A 25,364-nucleotide genomic window follows, 5' to 3' on the forward strand; every position below is an offset into this window, starting at 1 on the left:
TCCATGAGCAATAGCAGATGTAAAGATGCAATTTCAAATTGTGAACTGAGCAGATGAGAATCTGGCAGTCACACAGCCACCAGTGAACATAATATTTTATTTTCTGTCGATAAGCAGGCTGAATTAGACATTACACGTTAGCGACATCATCTGGCAGCACTGAACAGACTTATCTCTTCAGATAATAAAGTTTTGAGCTCTATTGAGCATGTGTGGGAATTCCCACGCAAGTGTGGCCTTATGAGCCTCCTCTGTCATTTTTGTCCAAGCTAAAGCATAGATGTGTACTGTGTCTCCTGCAGTTTTTCTTGTTTTCAATATTCTTTAATTTTTCTCTGTTTTTAATTCATTCTTATTGCATCGCTGCCTCAGTAGCCCCAAAAAAGCACTTTTCAATGCTAACTAAAAAAAAAAATCTGTGAAAAAGGAAAAGATCTGTGTTCCTTCTCCTCTGAGAAGCCTTGCCTCCTCGAGATGTTACAGAAGAAAGATGGAGTAAGTGGCTTCAAGCAGTGCATTTGCAGGAAGGTATTGTCAATTACCAATGGTTATGAGCTCTGCTACATCTGCTTGGGCCTGGAACACGATCAGCAAAATTGTTATGCCTGTGGATGGATGTCCCCCCTGCTCACCAATGCTCCAGGTGCACTATATTGAGGACATGCATAAATCTTTATGGAGTGGCAGTAGATCCTCCTTCCATAGTGCAGGCTCATCTGCCTTGCTGGGAAAGGGCCGTAGCTGTAGCTCTTCTAAGTCTCCCCCAACAGCGCAGGCCAAAATCATGGAGTCGAGTTCTGGCAATCAATGCCACTAATTGTTAGAGTAGCTGGAACCTACATTGAAGAAATGTGACACTTCAGCATCAGCAGTGGCACCATTAGTGTGGCCAGTATTGGCGCCATTGGTTCAAACTTCAATGAATGACGCATTCTGGATCAAAGCATTCACACGATGCTTCAAAGCACTCATCACATGGTTCAAAGCAGTCGAGACTTGGTGCTTTAACTCATTGGATGCACAATGCATCAACAAACCCGATGCATGCTGCAATGAGTTTGACACATGGTACATCAAAGAATTTGGAGCATGACACATTGAGGCAATTGATGCCATCTGACTGCTCAATATAGACGACATTGGTGCAATCAATCTCTGCGCACTCGATGCATATAGCATCCATGATGAAGCACTGCACTGGCATCCTCAGTAATCTGCTTTTCAATTGCTCGATTCATCTGGATCAACACACGGGCACAAATGTGGAACCATATTGTGCAGTAGTGATGCAACTGGCATTTCTATTGATGCAGCTTTGACGCGTGCCCACAGATTTCTCGATGTGATCTGACAACTGTTTCTCTCAGCATGGTAAGTCTAAGTCTCCAAAGCATTCTATGCCATTCAAGTTGCCATTCTTAACAGCTGCTTCACCAACTCAGTTATATGCAGCGCATCCTAGGTCTGGATAAGAAGGCATAAGATTATCCTCTCCTTCTCCAATCACCAGAGTGCTTTACCTGTCTCAGCTGTTGGAGGAAGGCTATCATCTGGAGACACCAGATCCTATATGTTCGGTCCACCCCCTTGCATCAAACCTTCCCCAGGACCAATCCCAGGAGCCCATCCTAGTACCTAGGATATTCCATCACCTATAGCAGGCCAAAGGCAGTATTAATCAGTAAACCAAGTTACTCTGTTGGTAAAAAGTTTCTTTTTCACCTTATCTAACCAATCTGGTCCCTCACTCCAACCTGTTCTTCAGAATTTGGCTGCAGCAATTCCTCCTAGTAGAGTCTCTATTTTGTCTATAGGACTGCACATGTCCTCAGAGCCTATTTTTCAGGCTTCATCACGATCCATTGCAGTGGAGTCTTCAAGGTCGGAACAGATGGACCACTTGGCACCACATATGTGAGGAGCCTATGTAGACCCTCTCATCCTTATTATATTCTTGGGTGAGTGATCCTGTGCCGCTGGGCTCATGTGATGATTCTACAAGCATACCTGCTGATCCTTTGCTGGAGCTAACTGGCCAAACTTTGCCTCTGGATGAACTTTCTTACTCAAAATTTGTTGGAAACAAGGCCTGCACTCTGGCAGTCCACATTTTGTAAGGATAAAGACCCCCCTGTTCTGAACTACTGGACCTTCTACAAATCCTTGGTATGCCATCATAACCAGAGACTCTACCTGTTCAAGTGATTCTCAGCGCTCTACAGATGAGAATGTAGGAAACCCCTTTTTGGATAGACTCATTGCAGGAGACAGCTTTTCTTCCCACTGATTGAGCAGCCCTCATATTCTCATTGATTCAAAACTTCCTCATAACGTAGTGAATGACAGATCTCTGCTACATGACAGCGGCCATTCGTGTGGTCCCATTAACTCGCATGCATAATCGATGCATTCAGTGGGGCCTATGTTCCCAGTGGGATCAACTAACAGAGCCCCTCTCCCAGATAATATAAATTTCACAAGAGATGACTCAGGAGCTCAGGTGATGGCGTCAACTTCGTGTTATTTCAGAGAGTGCACCTCTCCTCTGTCTCCTTACCAAATAATATTGAAAACAGATGCCTCCATGAAGGGGTGGGGAACCCATGTTGACTTCTATTGAATCCAAGGCACTTGGTCTCCCAAGGAAAGTCTATATCAAATCGAGCTACAAACATTAAGGAATGCACTGCTGGTATTCACACATCATCTTTGGAACAAAAACTTCCGTATTCAGACAGACCACCAGGTGGCCATGTTTTATGTCATCCCAAACTTTCTGTGAAAGGTGTTCTCTATCTTTCACATCAATCAGTCCATCATTCTGTCTACATTTTCCCAAGGCTGCACACTCATGATGTAAAAAATGCCCTTCATACTTTGGACTGCAAACGGGCTCTGGCATCCTAAAAAAGACAGATTTTGCTCCATTGTCAAACCAATCAGCTTTTCATATCCTATGGTCAGTCACCAAGCAAACTTTACCTGATTGGCTGGCTGAGTGCATTCAAAACTGCTATCTCTTAGCAGGGTTATATCTCACAAACCTGGTTAAAGCTCATCAAGTAAGAGCTATGGCCTCCTCTGTTGCTGACCTTCGTGATGTGCCATTGAGGACATCTGCCAAGCTGCAACTTGGTCTTTAGTTCATACCTTCACGTCCCACTGTTTGGATAGTCTCTCAAGAACTGAAAGTAAATTTAGGCAGATAGTTTTCTGGAATCTGTTTTTGCTGTAGTTCACTCTCCACAGTGGGGACAGAGTTGCTTACTAAGAAAATGCTCCACTGCAACCCTTTGCTTGGGACTCCCCAAATGTAATGGCTATTTCAGCCTGCTTATCGATGGCAAAAGCAAGTTTGCTTACTGTAGATAACAGGATGAAGTAGCCATGGAATACCTGCCCACCTCCCTGGAGAGTCAACTACATAGCTCGATTTAGCTCTGGTACTGACTGAGGAGGCCCATGCAGGAATTCCCACACATTTCCAGTAGAACTCAAAGCTCTACTGCCTGGAGAAGAGGAGTCCATTTGGTGCTGCCAGATGATGTCACCCACATGTAACGGCTAATTTATTCTGCTAGCTACAGAAAACATCATTTATGGTAAACAGACTTGCTCTTTGTAAAGTGTATTTATTACTTTGCCTTTCAGAGATGTAGGTCAAGAAATGGTCAAGAAATCAATTGTAGATGATATCTTTTTATTGGACTAACTCAGTACATTTGTGACCAGCATTCCAGAGCTATGCTGCCTTCATTAGGTCAGTCCTGAAGAGACATTCCTGAGTGGATGCCACATTAAACCTTTCAGTTATCACTGGTACTTTGATGCCCTTTTCAGGATTTGGATTGAGGATGACTAGAATTGTGAGCAGTTTTAGAAATCCTTTAGTGCGTTCAGGCAGACTCAAAATGCACTACTCCATGGAAAGAGTTAACTTTTGGACACTACATTCTCAGTCAACAATGCATGCTTAAAACATTTGGATTTATTTATGATTTTACATTTGCGTGAAATGTTTATTAGTGATGCTTCTGTACTCTGCTTTGGAGGAACCTTCTGACAGAAGGGTTATAAATACGCTAAATAAACACACAGAGGGGAAAACCAAGAGAACCCAGCCCTCAAAAGCTAGCCACAGATGCATAGAATTAGTCCAATAAAAAGGTCACCTATCTTCCCCTCTCATCCAGAAGTCGCCTGAGTAGTAGTATAAACACATTCTCATGTCTTTTTTTTTTTTTTAAACATTTAAAATTTATATTACGTATTAGCTCCTGTTTGCTCTTTCATTTCACAAAATTCAGTATTATTTTGGGTCTGAAGAGCCCCACATGGCCTCTGAACCTTTATTTGATGACACTGAAGGCCCTGAAAAGTCAAGCGATAGCTTTTGAGCCCTGAAGTGATCCTAAAGTGATCATGGACGACAACTGGCTAAATAGGTCTATTTGACTGTACGAGGGTCTTTCCCAGCACAGCACGTTTGCATGAGAAATCTGTGTCGTGAAATCATTTGTTCAAATAGACTTCATGGGCTTATTGTGTCTGAGCCGTATACCACAATTTCAAGCTTATGTTTTCCATTCAGACTTTATCTTTAGATTGACGTCAAGAAGGATAAGGGCTGTGCTGCAATAATTCTTCTCTCTGTCCCATAGGAAATGGAGAAATCACCCCCTTCTCCAAAAGAGATTCCTCACAATGAAAAACTCCTTTCACTCAAGTATGAGGTAACTTCCCCTGTGGGAGCTGGTTGCATGCTTACAATTTTCTGGTTGTGTGCTGGTCCCAGAAGACCCCCTAGGGTGCCTTGCTTGAGAAGATCCCTTTCCTTGATAATAATTTACTCTTCATGTGCTGGTTTGAAAAGTCACCTTAAGCTGAGTCCTGCACAACAGAGACAACTCTGGTTTTCAAGCAGAATTAATGTGGATTTTTATTTCTTCTTACACTTATCATTTGATCATTTGTGACACTTAGCAAAGTACTTTTGTAGGGTTGTCTTGCTGCGTTGAAGCCTCTCTTCCGCTGGCTAGTGAGTCTCTTTGTTTTAATGTTTCCTTTAGAGCCTGGATTATGACAACAGTGAAAATCTGTTATTTTTAGAAGAAGAAAGAAGGATAAATCGCTCTGTGAGTATAGATCTGATATATTGTTTTACTTATTTCAGCATTTGTATGTTGCCTTAAATTAGGGGCATCACACAGCATGCATACAGTGAATCCCTGTCCCAAACTATTTACTACTACTACTACTACTACTTATCACTTTATTTATATTCAGCCTTTCAGGCACTTCAAAGCAGATTACATTCAGTACTGTAGGTCATTTCCTGTCCCCAGAGGGTTCACAATCTAAGTTTCTACCTGAGGCAACGGAGGCTGAAATCTCAATGAGCAGCAGTGGGATTTGAATTCTAGCTTCCCTGGTTTGCAGCCCATTGCTCTAACATAAGAAGTTGCCATAGTGGGTCAGACCAAGGGTCCAAGCCCAGCATCCTGTTTCCAACAGTGGCTAATCCAGGCTACAAGTACCTGGCAAGTACCCAAACACTAAGTAGATCCCATGCTACTGATGCCAGTAATAGCAGTGGCTACTCCCTAAGTCAACTTGATTAGTAGCAGTTAATGGACTTCTCCTCCAAGAACTTATCTAAACCTTTTTTAAACCCAGCTACACTAACTGCACTAACCACATCCTCTGGCATCAAATTCCAAAGCTTAAATGTACACTGAGTAAGAGAGAATTTTCTCAGATTTGTTTTAAATGTGCTACTTGCTAAATTCATGGAATGCCCCCTAGTTCTTCTATTATCCAAAGGAGAAAATAAGAGTCACATTTACCCTTTCTAGATCTCTCATGATTTTATAGACCTCTATCATATACCCTCAGCTGTCTCTTCTCCAAGCTGAACAGCCCTAACCTCTTGAGCCTTTCTCATAGGGGAGGTGTTCCATCCTCTTTATCATTTTGGTCATCCTTCTCTGTACCTTTTCCAGGGCAACTATATCTTGTTTTGAGATGCGGTGACCAGAATTGTACACAGTATTCAAGATGCGATCTCACCATAGAGCAATACAGAGGCATTATGATATTTTACGTTTTATTCACCATTCCCTTCCTAATAATTCCTAACATTCTGTTTGCTTTTTTGACTGCTGCAGTACTCTGAGCCAACAATTTTAAAGTATTATTTACTATTGGGCTGATACAGTAAAAGTTGCGGGAGAGCCGGTGAGTGCCCGCTCTCCCGACGCGCGCACAGGCCAGTGTCCTGGGCGCGCGATTCAGTATCAGCCCGTATGCAAATGAGGGCCCGCGGTAAAAGGAGGTGCTAGGGACACTGGCCTGTGCGGGCGTCGGGAGAGCGGGCGCTCACCGGCTCTAGCGCGTCCCTAGCACCTCCTTTTTGACAGAAGCGGCGGCTGTCAGCGGGTTTGACAGCTGACGCTCAATTTTATCAGCATCGGTTTTCGAATCCGCTGACAGCCACGGGTTTGGAAAACGGACGCTGGCAAAATTGAGTGTCCGTCTTCCAACCTGCGGGCCGCGGGCAGATTTTTAATTTTTTTAATTTTTGGGGCCTCCGACTTAATATCGCTATGATATTAAGTCGAAGGGTGTACAGAAAAACATTTTTTTCTGCTTTTCTGTACACTTTCCTGGTGCCGGCCTAAATTAACTCCTGCCTTTTGCTGCACATTTTACTTTCTGTATCGTGTGTGAATGACTAATAGGCCCATCAACATGCAGTTGCATGTTGCGGGCGCTATTAGTTTCCGGGGGGGGGGGGTGTTGGCCGTGCATTTTTCACGCACTATTACCCCTTACTGTATAAGGGGGTAAAAATAGCACGTCAAAAACACACGACCAAACGGGGCTAACAGTGCGCTCAGCCTGAGCGCGCTTTACTGATTGGCCCGAATGACGCCTAGATCTTTTTCCTGGGTGGTAGCTCCTAATATGGAACTTAACATTGTGTAACCACAGCAAGGGTTATTTGTCCCCTATATGCATCACCTTGCACTTGTCCACATTAAATTTCATCTTCATTTGGATGCCCAATATTCCAGTCTCGCAAGGTCGTCCTGTAATTTACTACAATCTGCTGGTGATTTAACCACTAGCCTAATCCGCCACTCCACTTCTATAGAGCTCTGTGATGTAAGTAGCACTGTTCCCAATAGAACTTACAGTCTAATCCAAATAAACATACAAGACAAAAAATACTTTTCCAATGCTTCAGGTACCCACTTACAATGGAATTTACTCAGTCACAGCAAGTACAGAACTTGAATACAGGTCTTCTAGGTCCCATCTCGTTACTGTAATCGCTGACTCTCCTGTTTCTCAGACATCAAGTTGAGTGTAATATTCTGACATGCTATTCCCCAAATCCCACAGCCTGTGCGACATTTTGTACCCCAAACCCCAGGGCGAGTGCAGTGCTCTTCTGTGACATCTTATTCTCCAAACCTTGCAGTGTATGTAACGTTCCTCTGTTGTGCACAAGAGAGCAGTAATCCCTTGTATAACTATAGTCAGTTTACGAGAACAACATTTTTCTATCCAGATACATTATCTAATGAGACTGCCAGTGGGCTTCCAGTTAGTGGGAGCTGTGGTGTGGGCTCCTTCCCTCCTGCCCTGCAATTAATTTGGTATGGCTTTTGCATAATTACCACTCTTGGGACTTAACTATCTACAAGTTACTGATCAGAAGGCCATGCCTTGTTTTATCTGCTTGTTTTATATCTTTTCCTTTTTCATCTTCAGGGGTTCCGAACAGTGGAAATCACACGTTGGATCATCTGTGGCCTAATTGGGATCTTTACAGGCCTTGTTGCTTGCTTCATTGATATTGTGGTGGAGAAGCTGGCCGGGTTAAAGTACCATGTGGTTAAAGAAAGTATCCTTTTTAGCCATGCACTGAGAGTCCCTTCTCTGGTGAGGTGTGAGGCACAGCTGCTTCAGGGACTACATCTTATGTAGGTGTTGGAGTGAATTCTAGTCCTTCAAGATATTTGGTGATGGCTGTTTCAAAGATCAGTTGCTTCCTAGCATCTATCTGGATAGCTTTCATTAAAAACAGAGCTTGAGTTTTGCTTTGTGTAACCCTCTCTCTTCCATTGGTGTCAAATTAGAGGCCACACAGTTCTCAAGGCTGTACTTTACCTTCCTGGACCTCGTCGCCATTCCCACTCTATAGTTTCTATATAGAGTGGGTTGCCGGATTTACCGGCAGGGAGGACATATACACTCCTGGGGCCCTCGGTGCATTAGTGGGAATCTGCATTACAGGCCTTTGCGTTAATCACAATCACCAGTCAGCTTGTACTCACAGGTAGAGGAGCTCTCTTGATGAAGCCAGCCCCAAACACAGCAAGGAGTCAACTGTGGTGTTCAACTCAAAAGTTTACTTCAGGTAAAATAAACAAACAAACAAAATTCACATAAGTATGGAAAAAATCATAAAAAGCATCAGGAAAATCATAATCACAAAAGCCACTCTCTTTATTGTTGATAAATGGTCTAACAGCTCCTCTACCTGCCTCTGAACAAGTGTCCAAGCAAAAACCCTCCCTAGTAAGAGTAGAAATATTGTCATCATCTTCTAGCATGTGCTAGAAGGGAGCAAATATAAATAAATAAATAAATAAATACAATCCCTCTTTCTGTAGCTGGTATAAAACTTTCTTCCAAAATGGGGATGCAACCACTATCAACCTCCTGCCCTTTCAACCAGGGGGGGAAATGGACCTTTGTGTCAGGAACTGATCAAAACAGAATAAACTCCAAACTCTTAATAATATTTTTCTGGTGAGCGGAGACCCAACAAACTTCAAGAAAGAACTTAAAACATGGCTGTTCACCAAAGCCTACCAAGACTCACACCGACACTACCATCTCCCTCCCTCACACCAATTTGACAGATCCATTCCCATCCGAAAGACAGGCAACTGTACGTTCCAACCCCTTCTTATGCATTACCGATACTCATCTGAAATTCTCCATGATCGACCAATTTAACACACCAATGCTATGATACGAACTACACCATGTTCACAACTATTCATTTTACATGCCTTTACTTTATAATATACCCTATGTTTTATACTTATACCCTTGAAAATTTACGTTATTATTGTATGTTCTACTAACCTTGTTATAAGAACCTCACCTCTGACACAAGTTAACACCATTCCACTTGTATCATATGAACTAACCCACCTCCACAATTTAACCACATTCCCTATGCAAAATCGTTAATCATGTTAACCAAATGAGAAAAAAACCTGTAAACCGTTGTGATGGCAAAACCAAACGACGGTATATAAAAACTCCATAAATAAATAAATAGGTAAAATCTCCTACTCTGCAAGGAAGTCTCACCGGGGACCCCAAGCAGCTGCTCCAACTCCTTGGTCAACCCTTTGCACATGCTCCAACCACATTTTATATGATGGGGCTTAGCAATCCCAGCAAGCTAGGGGACTGGCCATGACAAGAGGAGAGTCCCAGGAGGCAAAACTCCCCAAAAAGGTGCACCTTTAGCTAGGTGCTCTTTCAGATGGGACACGTAAACTGGGCATACTCTGAAGCACTCTTAACATCTAAACTAGAGCTATAATTATTACCTCTTATTTGGACCAAAAAGTAAAAAGAATGCAGTGTACTCCTCCTTAAGGGTACCCTGCCTTGGTGCATTAGAGTAAGAGGTGAAGGGCTCTCTATTGCTGCTGAGCATTGACATGTCCGATGAACAGCTTAAACGACTGTGCTATTAGAGCTGCACTGGAAATCTTCTCTGCTGACAACTGCCTGCTAATGCATTGCCCCTTCAGGCCCCCACACTGCTGTGTCTGCCCAGTATTTTGAGACTGGATGAAATAGTCATCAGTTGCTTAAGGCAAGTGGAGGTTATCTGGAGTACAGGTTTGTCCCTCCTTGCCTGAGAAGCTGGAGGGGTGGATTAAGGAGGAGCCCTAAGTCGTCCTGCCCAGTAGCTGACTGCTCACAGGGGTGCGGGTGGGCCTTGGGGAGTTGTTTTCACTGATTAATGAGGAGCTCTTCCTGACCGATTCCCTCTAGACATTGACAAGTTCACAGAGAGTGGAGGATTGTCTTTCTCCCTCCTGCTCTGGGCAGCCTGGAACGCTGCTTTTGTGATGATTGGTTCTCTCCTGGTGGCCTTTGTTGAGGTAAAGCTTTTAAAGTTTTTTTTGTTTTTGGTTTTTTTTTTATGACAAGTAAGCTTTCCTGTCTGGCATTTGGCTCGATGAAATCACACATCCTTAAATTAATTTAATGGTATGTCATTTCGTGATTAAAGTCCTCATTAATGTATGGTTGGTGGAGTGTAAATATCTTGCAGTTAGCAAAGGATTTGAAAGGGGAGCTCATTCAGAACTGATTCTTTAAGTTTCAGGCTTAACAGCAGTCTTGTGGATGTGTAGTTCTGGGAGTCGTGAAAGAGATTAGGCAGTGTCTTGGGAAATAAGAAAGCCCCATAGGTGCCAGGTCCCTGGGTGCGGTGGGTGCTTGGGCACCTGCAGTATGGAACAAATGCTTTCACTCTGTCCAGGGAGGGATCATTTTTATTGACGTTAGCACCTCCCAAGTGCTTTGAAAAGCTGGCTCCTATGGTAGCAGCTCAGAGGTTGAATGTGGCAAGCATTAAAACTGTGCCACAGAAGTTTCTATTTTTGTAAGATTTGTTTTGTATTCCAAATTCAAGTGCAATACTCTATGTATTGAAAGCTTTTTGAATAATCTGAATGAAGTGTAAGATCAATCCAACTTTGTCTCACATTGAGGATTAAAAAATAGATTGCATGCACTGAATGTAGTATAACCCTGAAAACCAAGGGACGGGGCTGAGCTTTGTTCACAGATTTCTCTTCCACCGGGCATCCACATGCCATTCTTTGCTGAGAATGTGTCATCTTGTTTAAATAGCAGATGTTCGTAGGATGCAGTTCGTGCCATCGCTTGATGCCACTTAGTGATTTTCAGAGGTCGCAGTTGACTTTTGCAGTCGTAGTATTGGAGATAATTTTCAAAGGCACCTACACTAAGTGGTTCTTTGAAAGTAGCCCTGGCGAGCGTGTGCATAAAAGTCCGCATGGAACATGATTTCACGTGTACTTTTGCCTGCATACTAAATAGGCGTTCCGGGGCAGGATGGAAATCGCGTGCAAATTTTTGAAAGACTGCCTGTGAACCCACCCACTCTCGAGCAGGAGTAGCTGTGTGGGTGTGTGCATGTGTGTCTCCCTGCACACCCGCAAATCTGCTTTAAAAATTCGGGCTGAAGTCTGCTGGTAAAGAATGCCCACAGATTTTAGCTTGTGTGGACTGCTTGATAATTACCCTGATTAACCATTTTGCACTTATTAATGTATTTGCCAGCCATCATCTGTTAATATGTCTGAAAAATCATCTAGGCTGCTCATTCCTGGCTTCCGTTGTATTTTATCTTTTATTTTACAATTAACCACCTGCCAAGCTTTATTCCAAAATATCTGTAATAATGCGGATCTCTACAACATGTGGGTTAATGTGTGTTCTTTCTTTTTTCACTCCCAGCACTTGCCGTCCTTGCCCTTTGAGGCTGGGCAGGAATCCAGTACCATCTGTTCATTTATTTTGTATTGTATCGGTTTTGCTTCTCTTATGTCTAAATTCTCATTGGCCTGGATCTCATCTTTCCGCACTGATATTCTCCATCATTTCTTCTTCCCTCTAAAGTTTTGCATTGTAGTTGGCTTTGTTACCTCCAGGAGCAAGATTATTAAATCTAGATGAGGGGTATTTGGATTTCTCTTCATATCCTTAAATAGAGGAAGACTCTGCCTCTCTTCCATCGCCCAGTGCAAGAATTTTCTCTTAGGAACCTTCTTCTTGCCAGTATTAGAAGCATTGCTATTCTGCAGCCTGTAGGTCCAGCAAATGCAATCACATACAGCCTTTGTCTACAGTATGACTGAGAGTGTTTGTTTTCCCATTCTTTCCAGTATATACATCTGTATTTTCTCATATGACTGTAGTCAAGTGTTTATGGTCCCTCTTTGCTAACTTGTGCCCGTGGAGCCATGTTTCCTTACTATAACTGAGGACAGGATAAGCTGGTAATCTGAAGCCGCCATCTTTGTAAAGCTATGTTCGAGGGCCTTTCCCAAGCTCACTTTCTTTTTTGACTTCCAGTAATTTTTAAAATATGGATCCTTGACTTCAGACCGCCCCATATGAAGCTTTTGAAACATGCATTTATCCTTTTTAAAAATGCTATAGGTGACAGCAAGGCTACCATCCAAAATACCTGATTTGGTTTAGGCATAGCCGTCAATTTGACAATTGTAACTTCCCAGTGTTTTAAAGTTTGCTTTTATCTTGTCAGTTATGTAGTTGATATTATCAGACATTTCATTCAGACTTGGATTAATCAATATACATAAACATTTCATCCTCTTTGTAATCCATTTAAAGTCCCATTTCTGAAGCAGGGTCCGGGGCCCTATAAGAATAAATAGTAATGCAGCTGTCGCTCAGTGAAGGTTGCCCGGTGCCTCCATTACCATTCTCTGGCCACCAGGGATCTTCTGTGTTTATCACCTACTTTTATGAAGTCTGTCACTTTCCTTGTCATTATTACCTCCTCTGGGAGGGCATTCCAGACATCTGCCAAACCTCTCTGCGGAAAAATAAGCTCCTGACGTTGTGTCTGAATCTCCTACCCTCTTGGAGCTTCATATTGTCACTCCTAGTTCTACAGCTTCCTTTCTGTTGAAAAAACTTGGCTTCCTGTGCCTTAGTACCCTTCAGTTATTTAAATGCCTGTATCACAGCCTCCCTGTATCACCTCTCTTCTACAGTATACACATTAAGTTCCTTCAGTCTCATCTCACAGGACTTCCGGTACAAACCCAGCACTATTTTGGCTGCTCTTCTCTGGACGTCTCTAGTCTTTCTGTATCCTTTCTGAGTTATGGTTTCCAGAACTGAGCACCGTGTTCCAGGTGAGGCCACAGCAACAACTTGTAAAGAGGCATTATTACCTCTCTTTCTACTGCTTATGCTTCTCCCTGTGCATTCAAGTATCCTCTAGGCTCTGGTCACCTCTTTATCACACTGTTTTGCAACTTTGAGATCATCTGATCCTCTTGCACAGAGGCCTTTTTCCTGGTCAGTGCACATAGAAACATAGAAATGACTGCCCATCCAGTCTGCCCAGCAAGCTTTCACACTTATTTTTTTCTCATACTTATCTCTTACTCATGGCTCTTAGTAACTTTTTGGTTCTATTTCACTTCCACCTCCACCATTGCTGTTAAGAACAGTGCTGGGACTGCTTCTAAGTGAAGTATCTAGCTTAATTGGTTAGGGTAGTAACTGCCGCAATAAGCAAGCTACTCCCTTGCTTATTTGTTTACCAAGCCTGTGCAATGTTGGTTGTTGTCTGAATATAAATCTTCTTTTCTTTATTCCCCCTGCTGTTGAAGCAGTGAGCTGTGCTGGATATGTATTTCAAGTGAAGTATCAAGCTTAATTGATTCGGGGTAGTAACCGCCGTAACAAGCAAGCTACACCCATGCTTATTTGCTTATCCAGACTATATAATTCAGTTTTTGTTGGTTGTTGTCTGAATATAAATATTCTTTTCTTCATCCCCCCATGCTGTTGAAGCAGTGAGCTATGCTGCATATGCAGTGAAAGTGAAGTATCAGGCATTATTTGATTTGGGGAAGTTACTGCCATAACAAGCAAGCCACTCCCCTCTTTTTTGTGAATGCAAATCCTATTTTCCACATTTCCTCTTGCCGTTGAAGCATAGAGCAATGTTGGAGTCGCATTAACTGTGTGTATGTTTATTGAATAAAGGTATTATCTCCAGGTAGTAGCTGTCATTCCCGCAAGCCACCCCCATGCCTCTTCTCTTCACTTACCTCTTCTCTTCACCCCATTCACCTCTTCTCTTCACCCCATTACCACATAGTTAAGTGCCATATCTATATGAATCTGCCTACTTTAAAGAACGTCAGTGACTAGAATGATACATGCGATGGAATAAATTCAGTTCCCTGTACATACCCGAATCAGTCCAGACAGTGGGTTGAGCCTCCTGTCCAGCAGATGGAGACAGAGAAAAACTGAAAAGGTATCCTATATAAGAACAGAGCCTACCCTGCGTCCCTTCAGTATTTCTCTGTCTCCAGCAGATTCAGACAGTTGAACTCGCGGTTCCCTAGCTTTATTTTATTTTCTTCTCCCTGGGGATTTCTCTTCTCCCTCGGGGTTGATACAGGAAAGTTTCTAAGGGAGACCTAGTTGTCTCCTAGCTCTTACTGGGTCCCAGGGGAGACTTGTCCCCTTGAGTATTCAGCCTGCGACCCACTTCCCGGTGACCTCCAGCCTGGCTGCTTGGGGTGAAACTGGTGGTCCAGTCACTCCCCCTCCTTTGCCTAGTCTGCACCTGTGAGGTATCTGCCTCGGGTCCCATAGCAGAAAGCTGCTATTTTCCTCTGCTTATTAAAGTTGTAAAAAAAAAAAAAAAAAAAGAGAGAGAGAGAATTCAAAGCGCAGGAATCAGACTTACAGTCAACCGGCAGCATTTCTGAACACATTTGGGGGAAGGAGTGCAGCAGGTTCATTCCCTGCTCAGTCTCGTGGTCAGCCAGGCATGGCCGTTTTCTCGTTTCAGCAAGCGGCCCCCCCCCCCCCCCCCCACCGGAGCTCATGCCGCGGTCCTCTGGATGCCTCCCCTGCGGGGAGCCTGCATCGCGGCTCTCCTGCGACGGGCTTTGCTCGTTGTGCCTCCCCAGAGGGGAGGGTCCCTCCGGGGCAGTCGCTAGATCTCCTTCTCGGGGTCGGGCAGTGAAGCACGCTCCCAGGCCGGCTCCTGCGCGAAAAACCACGGGAGCAGCAGCCGTTTTGTCTTCTGAGCTGCCTCCTCCTACCAGCCCTGCTGAGCCGATGGAGCTGATTTTTAACCCCTCGCTGCCCGATCTCAGCCCGTGGGTTCCCCAGGCCCTGTTTTTGACACACACACAGGCCCCCCCCCCCCCCCCCCCGCGCCTGGCAAGGTTCATCGTAGTTTTTCTCCGGAGTTTGTGTTGTTATTGCATAAGTCCTTCCTGGCTAGCCTGGAGGAAGAGAACGAACCCTCCCCGGGCCCCCCTGGCTAAGGTCCCTCGGGTGGTCACAGGCCAGGGTCCTAGGGCTCCAGATGTACAGGCTTCTACGAGGGTCAGAACTGTTCCAGGCGTTCTGGATCCCCCAGGACCCCCCCCCCCCCAGCCGTCCCCTGCACCGGATGCGGATCCTGACTCAGATTTGGCTCCCCTGAACCCACTGGTCGACGGGGATGATCCTTGGGTCTTGCGGCTGTTCCAGCAGGAGGAGCTTGAGCCACTCATTCCCTTTTGTTCTGGACGAGCTAGGAATTGAAGTTCCTCCAGAAGAGCCCCCCACCCCTTCGTCCTCTCGCACTGCAGATCCGGTCCTGGCGGGACTGAGAGCTCCATCACTCACTTTTCCTTTCCACCCCATGCTGATGCAGCTCCTGCTACGGGTGTTGGGAGTCTCCCGAGTCAGGTCTCAGAGTTTGCAGAGCGATGGACAGACTTTACCCCCTTCCGGATCAATGCCTGGATATGCTCAAAGTGCCTAAGGTCGATGCTTCGGTGTCCGCTGTTATTAAACGTACCACTATCCCTGTGGTAGGGTCCACAGCATTAAAGGATTTGCTGGATCGGAAGCTGGAGCTTCATCTCAAGTGGATCTTTGAAGTTCTGGCTCTTGGAGTCAGGGTGACAGTCTGCAGCAGTCTCATGCAGCGGGCAAGTCTCAGGTGGGTCCAACAATTACTCAGCACCCAGGACCTCCCGTCTGCAGAGGCAGCACAAGCAAACGGCTGGAAGGTGCGATTGCATATGGGGTGGATGCCCGTTACGATCTTCTCCGGATACAAGCCAGAGCTATGGTTTCTGCTGTATCGGCCAGACGCCTTCTGTGGCTGAGGAATTGGGCTGCAGACTCCTCGTCTAAGGCACAGCTGAGCACTCTCTCCTTTAAGGGTAAGTTGCTTTTTGGTGAGGACCTGGAACAGCTTATTAAATCCTTGGGCGACAACAAGGTTCATAAGCTGCCGGAGCACTGCGCCAAACAGTCCAGGTGGTTTTTTCCATCGCGCTCTCGCTTCAGGGGTCAGCGCAGGTTCACCAAACTGGGAGGAGCATTTCCGCGAAACACCTCCAATCAGGCTCAGGCATGGCCCCAGTCCTTTCGGGGTCGGCGGCCCTTCCGTGATACCACCCACCAAGGCTCCATCTCCAAGCCCTCATAATGAGATGCGGCCGGACCATTCCTCCGTTCCAGACTTAAGTAGTCGGCTGTCCCTATTTCTTGAGGAATGGGTCAAGATTATTTCGGATCAGTGGGTCCTCGAGGTGATCGAAAGAGGTTACTCTTTAGAGTTTGCTCGAGATCTCCCGGACCTCCACTTAATTTCTCCCTATGGAACGTGGAAGCGACCAGCGGTGTGCCAGACGCTGGACAGGCTCCTAACTCTTGGAGCAATAGCCCCAGTTCCCCCACAGGAATAGTGTTCCGGCCAGTATTCCATCTACTTCGTCGTTCCCAAAAAGGACGGATCCTTTTGGCTGATCCTGGATCTCAAGAGAGTCAACCGGGCCCTCATGGTCCCCCACTTTCGCATGGAGACTCTGAGGGCGGTCATAGCGGCAGTTTGCACGGATGAATACCTCGCCTCCCTAGATCTTACGGAAGCCTACCTTCACATGCAGATCCGGCAAGATCACCAAAAGTACCTCCGTTTCCACATCCTGGGCAGACACTACCAGTTTTGGGCACTTCTGTTCGGTCTAACCACCGTGCCCTGCACATTTACCAAGGTCATGGTGGTAGTGGCAGCTTTTCTCTGGCGGGAGGGAGTTCTGGTCTATCCGTATCTGGATGACTGGCTCATTCGGGCGTGACAACCTGTCTGTCCTCTTCTCCCTTGGGTGGATTGTCAATTACTCCAAGAGCTGCCTGAAGCCCTCCCAGGTCCTCAAATACCTGGGAGCTTATTTTGACACCCACTTGGGCAAAGGGTTGTTACCCGAGGCCCGGGTGCTCAAGCTCATGGATCAAGTGCAACATCTGATCTCCCTCCCGGTTCCCACGGCATGGGACTATCTTCAAGTTCTCGGCTCGATGGCTTAGACTATAGATTTGGTTCCTTGGGCGTTTGCGCATATGCGTCTATTATAAAAAGTCTTGCTGTCCCGCTGGAAGCTGGTCTCGGAGGAATTCCGAGCGCCCCTGCCGCTCTCCGATACTAACATCGCCGACATACAGTAGTGGCTTTCTCTTGCCCATCTATTGAAGGGGGGATGCCCCTGGAAACTCCTCGATGGATCATTGTAACGATGGATGCCAGTCTCTCCAGCTGGGGAGCGGTGTGTCAGACTCAATCTATGCAGGGATGCTGGTCCCCAGATCAATCCTGCTAGCACATCAATGAGGCTCGAGCAGTCCGTCTGGTATTCAAGGTCTTTCTGCCCCTGATCCGCCGCATCCACCGCAGGGCGGTGCGAGTCCTCTCGGACAACACTACCACGGTAGCCTACATCAATCGACAGGGGGGCACCAGATGTCGCCTGGTGGCCCTGGAAGTCAGCAAGCTGCTCACCTGGGCGGAATGTCACCTGCAGCGGCTGGCAGCCTCCCACATAGCGGGGAAGGAGAATGTTCAAGCCGACTTCCTCAGCCGGCAGCGTCTAGACCCCGGAGAGTGGGAGTTATCGGGGCGATGGAGTTGATTGTGCACAGGTGGGGGATACCTCACCCGGACCTCATGGCCACTCTGAACAACCCAAAGGCTCCCAGATTCTTCAGCCACAGAAGGGAGCACTGCTCCGAAGGGGTGGATGCTCTGGTTCTTCCGTGGCCCCACGGCATCCTTCTCTACATGTTCCCACTTTGGCCTCTGGTGGGAAAGGTCCTCAGAAGGATAGAACTTCACAGGGGACCTGTCATTCTCATAGCACCAGAGTGGCCTTGGCGGCCATGGTTTGCGGATCTGATGAATCTGGCGACGGATGGTCCTCTTTGTCTCGGCCCCTTCCAAATCTGCTCCATCGGGGTCCAGTATTTTTCGATCAGGCGGATCGCTTTTGTCTAACGGCCTGGCTTTTGAGCAGCGGCGTCTGAGGAAGGGCTATAAGGAAGAGGTCATATCTACCCTGTTGCGGGCCCGCAAGCCCTCCACCTCCGTCGCTTACGTCCGGATCTGGAAGTTGTTTGAGAACGTCTGTGTCGCAGCCAGGGTGCTGGCACGCAAGGCTCCGGTTTCCCAGGTCTTCTCTTTTCTACAGAATGGCCTTTCCAAAGGTTTGTCTTTCAAATCTTTGAGAGTGCAGGTTTCGGCTTGCGGGTCTCTCCTAGGTACTATCGATGGTTACGCGGTGGCGGCTCATCCAGATGTCATTCGCTTCCTCAAAGGGGCCAAGCATTTGAATCCGCCTGTAAGGGCTACTTGTCCTTCCTGGAGTCTTAACTTGGTGCTTCGGGTCCTTTGTGAGGTGCCCTTTGAACCCCTCTGGCGGGCTACGCTTAAGGATCTAACTCTCAAGATGGTGTTTCTGTTTGCTCCGCGAGGAGGGTCTCCGAGCTCCAGGCATTGACTTGTAGGGAGCCCTTTCTTCGCTTTTCGGATTCAAGTGTCTCTCTCAAGACGGTCCCGTCCTTCTTACCGAAAGTTGTGTCTTCCTTTCATGTCAATCAGTCGATGGAACTCCCTGCTTTTCCCACTGAGGATATTGCTAGCATCTCTGGTGGTGACCTACGGCGTCTCGACGTAAAGAGAGTATTGCTTCAATATTTACAGGTCACCAATGATTTTCAAGACTTTGATCATCTCTTTGTCTTATGGAATGGTCCAAATAAGGGAAACAAGGCTTCTAAAGCTACAATTGCTCGTTGGCTAAAAGAAGCGATTACATCGGCGTATGTCTGTCGGGGTCGGCTGGTCCCGGAGGGCTTGAAGGCTCATTCTTTGCGTTCGCAGGCTGCCTCTTGGGTGGAGAGTCAGTCTGTCTCTCCTCAAGAAATTTGCAGAGCAGCTACTTGGAAGTCGCTGCACACCTTTGCTCATATTATCGCCTTGATGTCCAAGTGCCAGTTTTTGGCTCCTTCGGTAGACAAGTGCTTCGATTGGGACTGTCTCGGTCCCACCCTATTTAGGAAAGCTTGGGTACATCCCACTGTCTGGACTGATTCGGGTACATACAGGGAAAGGAAAATTAGTTTCTTACATGATAATTTTCGTTCCTGTAGTACCACGGATCAGTCCAGACTCCCGCCCTCTCGTCGGCTCATGTCTTTTTCCGCTCGAAGTTCTCGTTTCACAGAATATTGAATTGACTACTTCCTATCTGAAATTCAAGACACTGGAGGTACTCATTATATGTAAGAGCAAATTCTTACCTGTTGAACCTCTGGGTTCCATTTGAATGTTACAGTTTACAGTTTATTACTTGCTTGATCTTAGCATTCTGATACTTTCCAAATCCTATGTAATTATTCTCAAATTATCCATGCAAGATCCTCCTTTAATGAATCTTGCGTGAGGTTCTCCCACTGACACTAGAACAATTGATCCTAGACATTTTGCCAATAGAATGAAAGCCCATCTGAATCTCTGCTCATACCATTGAAATAGAGCCTGTTTCCAAAAGCTCTCTTTGTCCCCACCACTTTATATAGTTTGAATTGTGGGTTTGTATTCTACTCTTTTTGGTAAGAGATGCAAGGAGTTGTCCCCTTGAAATAAAGTTTTTCGTCAAAATATGGTCATGTTGGGGAATGCAGTCAGAAAATAGTTTTAAGTAAATGAGCTTAGAGAAGATGAAATGTTCTTATTGGAAAGATTTATTTCAGCTTCATTTACTGAAAGGTGATAGCATGATCTTTAGCACTACAGACAGATTGACTTCATGAGAGAGTGACCTGTTTGTCTTTAACTGTTTCAAGCTGGATTCACCATCCCCATTTCACAAGTGAATATTTATGCAATATATTTATTGTATGAGCTGAAAACCAGCCAACAGGGTTTTGTGAAGAACAAATCAAGTCTACCTCATTTTCTTCTGTGAGAGAAACAGGCCTTGTACAGTATATCAGGGAACGCAAGAAATATGATGTAACAGCTTAAGCAAGGCATTGCCCTCTGTGTTACTGGATATTTTCCTTGTTTGTTCATGACAGTATGATCCAGATCACATGAGTCTCATAAATGGGAAAGATGCACTGAAGGAGTAGTCATCAGTTATTTAGTGTCAGGCTTGGAGAACACAACTGTAGATCCACATTGGTCTGAACATAGACAGTATTTCCATTCACTGACATAGATGAGGGAGTAAAGAATACATATACAAAACTAGCAGACACCAAGTTAAGAGTTTTACGTACCTTGGAGGACCTGATTAGGATTTGAAATCATCTTGACAGATAGGAGAAATAGCCTAAAAGAAATAGGCTGAAATTCAAGCAATACAAATGCATTGCAAACAGTATAAATACATATTTCACATTCTTCTATGTCTAGTAAGTAGAGCTGCCGTCACTCTTTTACTGTAAGCACTTAGCACAGGGTTCCCAAAGTGTTCTGCTGGAAAAGAGATTTTGAAGAGAAGTTTTATTGGGAATTGCATGACCTCTTGCCTTCATGCCATTGAAGTCTTGCAGTTTGGAACTGATTTTCTGAGCAGCAATCTCCTAGGGAGTGCAGCCTTTAATCACAGTAATCCAGGCCACTTCTACCTGTGCATGTCTGAGTTGGGGCCTCAGATATCCACACAGGGACGATGGTAGACATTAGGAACTGAAGAAACACTTCCAAATTTGGGTTGGAAAAACATTCCTTCAACACTTTGTAAATAATTGCTCTTCCTACTGTTAAGTTACTCGAGCTTTGTCTTCCTCTTACCCCCGTTCTAACTCCCTTGTTTTATTGTAACTTCTTTACTTCTGCCACTTGTTAATTGTTCAAGGTTACTACACCCCCTGTTACTTGTAAACCAGCATGATGTGATTGTATCACGAATACCGGTATAGAAAAGCTCTAAATAAAATAAATAATGTAACTTCTTGCAAACTGCTCTTTATATCCAGAGGGATATTTTATTGTCATTTCTACAGAAGATATGAGTGGGCTCCTGGAAGGATTTAGTAATGCTTATTCCTTTTCTTAGTTAAAATGAAACAAACTACTAAGCGCCTATAAATAGTTTTTGTAGTTGGTGTACATTTAATCAGCTATAGCACCTGAGATTCTACATTTCTGTACTATGGAAAGGTTTACTGTGTAATAGCCAGTGGCCTGTTTCTTGTTCTCAGCCCATAGCAGCTGGCAGTGGGATTCCCCAGATCAAGTGTTATCTAAATGGAGTGAAGATTCCTCATGTGGTCCGGCTGAAGGTGAGCATGGTGTCAGAAGTGAGATGCAATAAAATTACAGCTCCAGCCTGCAGTTAGATCATGTTTGTATTGCAAGCAGATGAGCTTGTTCATCAGGTTATACTATACTGATGATTAGAGACTCTACAGTAATTAATTATCCCTGCCACATTGACGTTTGGAGTGGGATGGATGTCCTCCCCGCTTCTCCTCTCTGTGCTGCGAGCTGGGGAGGAGATAAAAAGATCCCTTGGAGCCAGGGTCTGGAGGGCGATAGATTGTCACCCTAGAAATGAGGTTTGGAGGGTGATAGATGCTCACCCCAAGAACGGGGAATGGAGAGGGATAATGCTTTCTTCTCCCCTGCCTCCTCCGTCACCTCTTCAGGCCACGTCTGTCATGGGATAGTTTTATCCTTTTGTGAGGCCTGGGTCAGTGGAAACTGACTTACTGATTGTAGCGGGATAGGTTCTGTATTTTGTGGAGGGCTGAGGGATCTTGTTTGCAGGACAAGTGCAACACACTTTAACTTGTTAATCCATCCATCTTCTGCATTACAGACCCTGATTGTCAAGGTTTGTGGGGTGATTTTATCAGTGGCTGGAGGACTGGCTGTTGGAAAGGTAAGAGGGGTTATATTGAGGATTTATAGTGGTATTTTTGTATTGGATACTTTTGAGTTTTATGTTTGGGATATTAATATTATGTATTTTTATTTATTATATTCTCAAACCTTAAATTGGGGGAAAAAAGTGGAAAATGAGCTATAAGCCATGCATGCACAGGACAACAACTTGTTCCCTGTATAAGGCCCTTGTGGTATTTAGTGTTATGGGGACTGTGGTATTTCCATGTACTTAATACTTTACAGAGATTGTTTCTCCTCAGGCCTTTAATAGTGGTTGTTCCCTTAAGTGGAAATGCACAGCCTGTGACAGGTCCCAGTTATATAGAAACACAGATTATAACAGCTGGGAGGATGGGGAAGGGAGAAGGGAGAAGATGGCGAGGTTGGGGCCTTATGGTCTTTTATCTACCATCAGCTTCTGTGTTTCTGTATAGCAGATAAAGACCTCCAAGGCTCATCTAGCCTGCCCATTTTCCCTTCTTATTGTCCTTTATAAGCTTGAGTATTGAACTGAATTTCAGTTGAAAGCACCCTGTCGTTCCCTGCATGGCCTAGGCTGTGCTCACTTTGTACACATAGGGGTACATTTTAAAAGAGAGCGTGCTCGTGTACTTTAGTTTGTGCATCAGGCGCGAACAAAAGTACGCTGGATTTTATAAGATACGCGCGCATCTTATAAAATCCGGGGTCGGCGTGCGCAAGGGGGTGCACATTTGTGCAACTTGCGCGCGCCGCCCATTCCCCCCCAAGGTAGCTCCGAAATCGGAGCGGCCTCGGAGGGATCTTTCCTTCCACCCTCCCCCCTACCTTTATCAGAAAAGTTACTACTGCCTCCGGGCAGCAGTAACTTACGTGCGCCGGTGCGGCAGGCCCCGACACAGGCCGCTGTGTCAGGGCACTCGGCCACGCCCCCGGACCGCCCACACCCCCCCGAACACACCCCAATCCAAAACCGCGCCCCCTGGCCACGCCCCCAACCGCCCCTTTTTGCAAGCCCCGGGACTTACGCGCGTCCCGGGGCTTGCGCGCGCCGCAGAGCCTATGCAAAATAGGCTCGGCGCACGCAGGGGGTTTTTTAAAAGGGCTACGCGCGTACCTTATGCACGTAACCCCTTTAAAATCCGGCCCATAGAGAATTGTGTATTAGAGATTTTACAGCAGCTCCCTCGCCTCTCTCTCTGGTCTTCTCTGTGGCACAGATGTCAGCAGTGCTCCTGTGTTTACCTGATCAGAGGCTCAAGTTTCCAGGTGGTAAATTCTTCTATATAAAACATTTGTGTACTCTGAGCTGTGCAAGATAATTCACTTTGCTGTTGGGTCCCTTTCCCAATGAGTTTAGAAAGTTGGCAGCATAGGGAGGTAAAATGACTTGTTGAAGGTCAAATTGGACAGTGGAATTAGATCTGGGTTCCTATTGTACTGGCAGATGCCTCAAAAATGATCGCACAAACCAACCCAGTCCCTAGAGCTATGCAGTGCTAGTGAGTGTGGTGGATTGTGAGGGATAGGATTGTACCATGGTAATTTACAGTGAATTTCTTAGGTTGAGACATGGCTGAAATACATTTTTTTTGTGAGTTTTGCGGTGAAAGAGGCCACTGCTCGTTTGTGATATGATCTTAGCTGTCCATTGAATAGCGACAACTCCTGAATCAGCCTGCCTTCTCCAGTAACAGCAGCTCTCTCACATTCATAACTCTCCAAAGCTCAGTTTATTAGGGATTGCAAACCAGTTGAGAGCAACCACCCCTCTGCCTCCAAAAGAGGCAGAAGCAACAGGAGAGTTCCAGCAAAGCTGCCGGGTTATCCCAGTATGTAATAAGTGGCGGTTTTATGTTTGCTCCAGTGTACTAACAAGACTGCGTTCTGTAGAAGAATTCTTTTTTTTTCTGGTGGATTTACAATGGATTGTAGTGCTGGAGCACAGAAATCAAATATTCCAGAAAAATAACCTGGGAAAGCAGCTGTGTCCTGAGATAGTCTCTAGAACAGTGGTTCCCAACCCTGTGCTGGGGATCCCCCAGCCGGTCGGGTTTTCAGGATATCCGCAAGGAATATGCATGAGAGAAAATGTGTGGATATCCTGAAAACCTGACCGGCTAGGGGGTCCGCAGGACAGGGTTGCGAACCACTGCTCTAGAAACTAACCTGCCGATTTGCTTCTACTCCTGAGTTTCTCTTAAAAAAAAAAAAAAAAAAAGTCTCAGACTTTCTCAGGTAATTCAGTGCTAATTTGGAAAATGACTTTGTTGCTATTTTGCATGTAAGAACTGATGGCTAATTTTGATGAACAGTTCTGGACTGGATGGCTGCTTGTGTGTGCAGATTGATTTGAATTCAAATAGAACCTGTAACATGGTAAATGAGGGCAGATAAAGACCCGACTGCTCCATCCAGTCTGCCTTGTGAAAGGTGGAACTATGCATGAGCAGGGCTCGGAGTAATTGTTTTATCCAGAGGAAGGAGGAGAACCTGCAGGATAATTGTATCTGATTTTCTGCTATTTACCATGTCTTAAATAAAAGTAGGGAGAATATGCTGGATTTTTATGAGAGAATGCAGTAAATGTACAGATTTTTCTTTTAAGAAGCGTGTGCCCTATGTAGAGGGGGAGAGCATTCAAATGACAAGGAAGAAGCAGGAAGGCAGGGAAGCATAACAGTAAAAAACATATCCCAGATCAGGAAAAAGCCATTGGAGCCCTCACAAGATATGTGTGCCGGGCTTTGGGGGAGATCACGAGCCGTATCCTTATTTATTCATTTATTTTTGGCGCAGCTTTTCTCAGCCTGCGGTTGTGCAGCCCCGCAGAGCTCTACCACTTCATCCTTTCCTTTGGACACATTGAGACAGATTCACAGAGACATGCCACGGTGACTGGGTTTGGAAGTGGTGACGCGGAGGGCAGTGATTAGACTGTTCCTGTACTGTAACTTCTCTTTTCCGTTGTGTGCAGGAAGGCCCAATGATTCATTCTGGAGCTGTCATCGCTGCTGGCATTTCACAAGGACGATCCACCTCGCTGAAGAAAGATTTTAAGGTTGTCAGTCTGATCATGACAAGTTAAACAGCACGTACGCACTGGGGAGTGAAGATAGCATAAGACGTGCCATGCTGGGTCAGACCAGTTGTCCACTGAGCCCAGCATCACAGTAGCCAGATCTCCTGTGCACAGGATTTGTGGCACTGTTGTTATTGTTGACATGTTGCCCCGCAGTTTAGGTAAAACTCTCTGGGTACAAAGTTGATTACTTCGGGACCTGGGAGCTCT

General features: G+C 45.5%; 1 protein-coding gene across 1 annotated transcript in view; it reads left to right on the forward strand.

Moving 5' to 3' along the window:
• LOC115075860 (H(+)/Cl(-) exchange transporter 7-like) overlaps window positions 1–25,364 on the forward strand; it is a 170,053-nt gene that overhangs the window by 13,821 nt on the left and 130,868 nt on the right. The window contains exons 3-9 of the mRNA XM_029576722.1: window positions 4,662–4,733; window positions 5,070–5,135; window positions 7,780–7,912; window positions 10,096–10,205; window positions 21,406–21,486; window positions 22,026–22,088; window positions 25,050–25,133. Of these exons, the coding sequence (XP_029432582.1) occupies window positions 4,662–4,733; window positions 5,070–5,135; window positions 7,780–7,912; window positions 10,096–10,205; window positions 21,406–21,486; window positions 22,026–22,088; window positions 25,050–25,133 (609 nt within the window). The remainder of the gene's footprint in view (window positions 1–4,661; window positions 4,734–5,069; window positions 5,136–7,779; window positions 7,913–10,095; window positions 10,206–21,405; window positions 21,487–22,025; window positions 22,089–25,049; window positions 25,134–25,364) is intronic.

Source organism: Rhinatrema bivittatum, chromosome 14, assembly GCF_901001135.1.
Source record: "Rhinatrema bivittatum chromosome 14, aRhiBiv1.1, whole genome shotgun sequence".
Taxonomy (NCBI): domain Eukaryota; kingdom Metazoa; phylum Chordata; class Amphibia; order Gymnophiona; family Rhinatrematidae; genus Rhinatrema; species Rhinatrema bivittatum.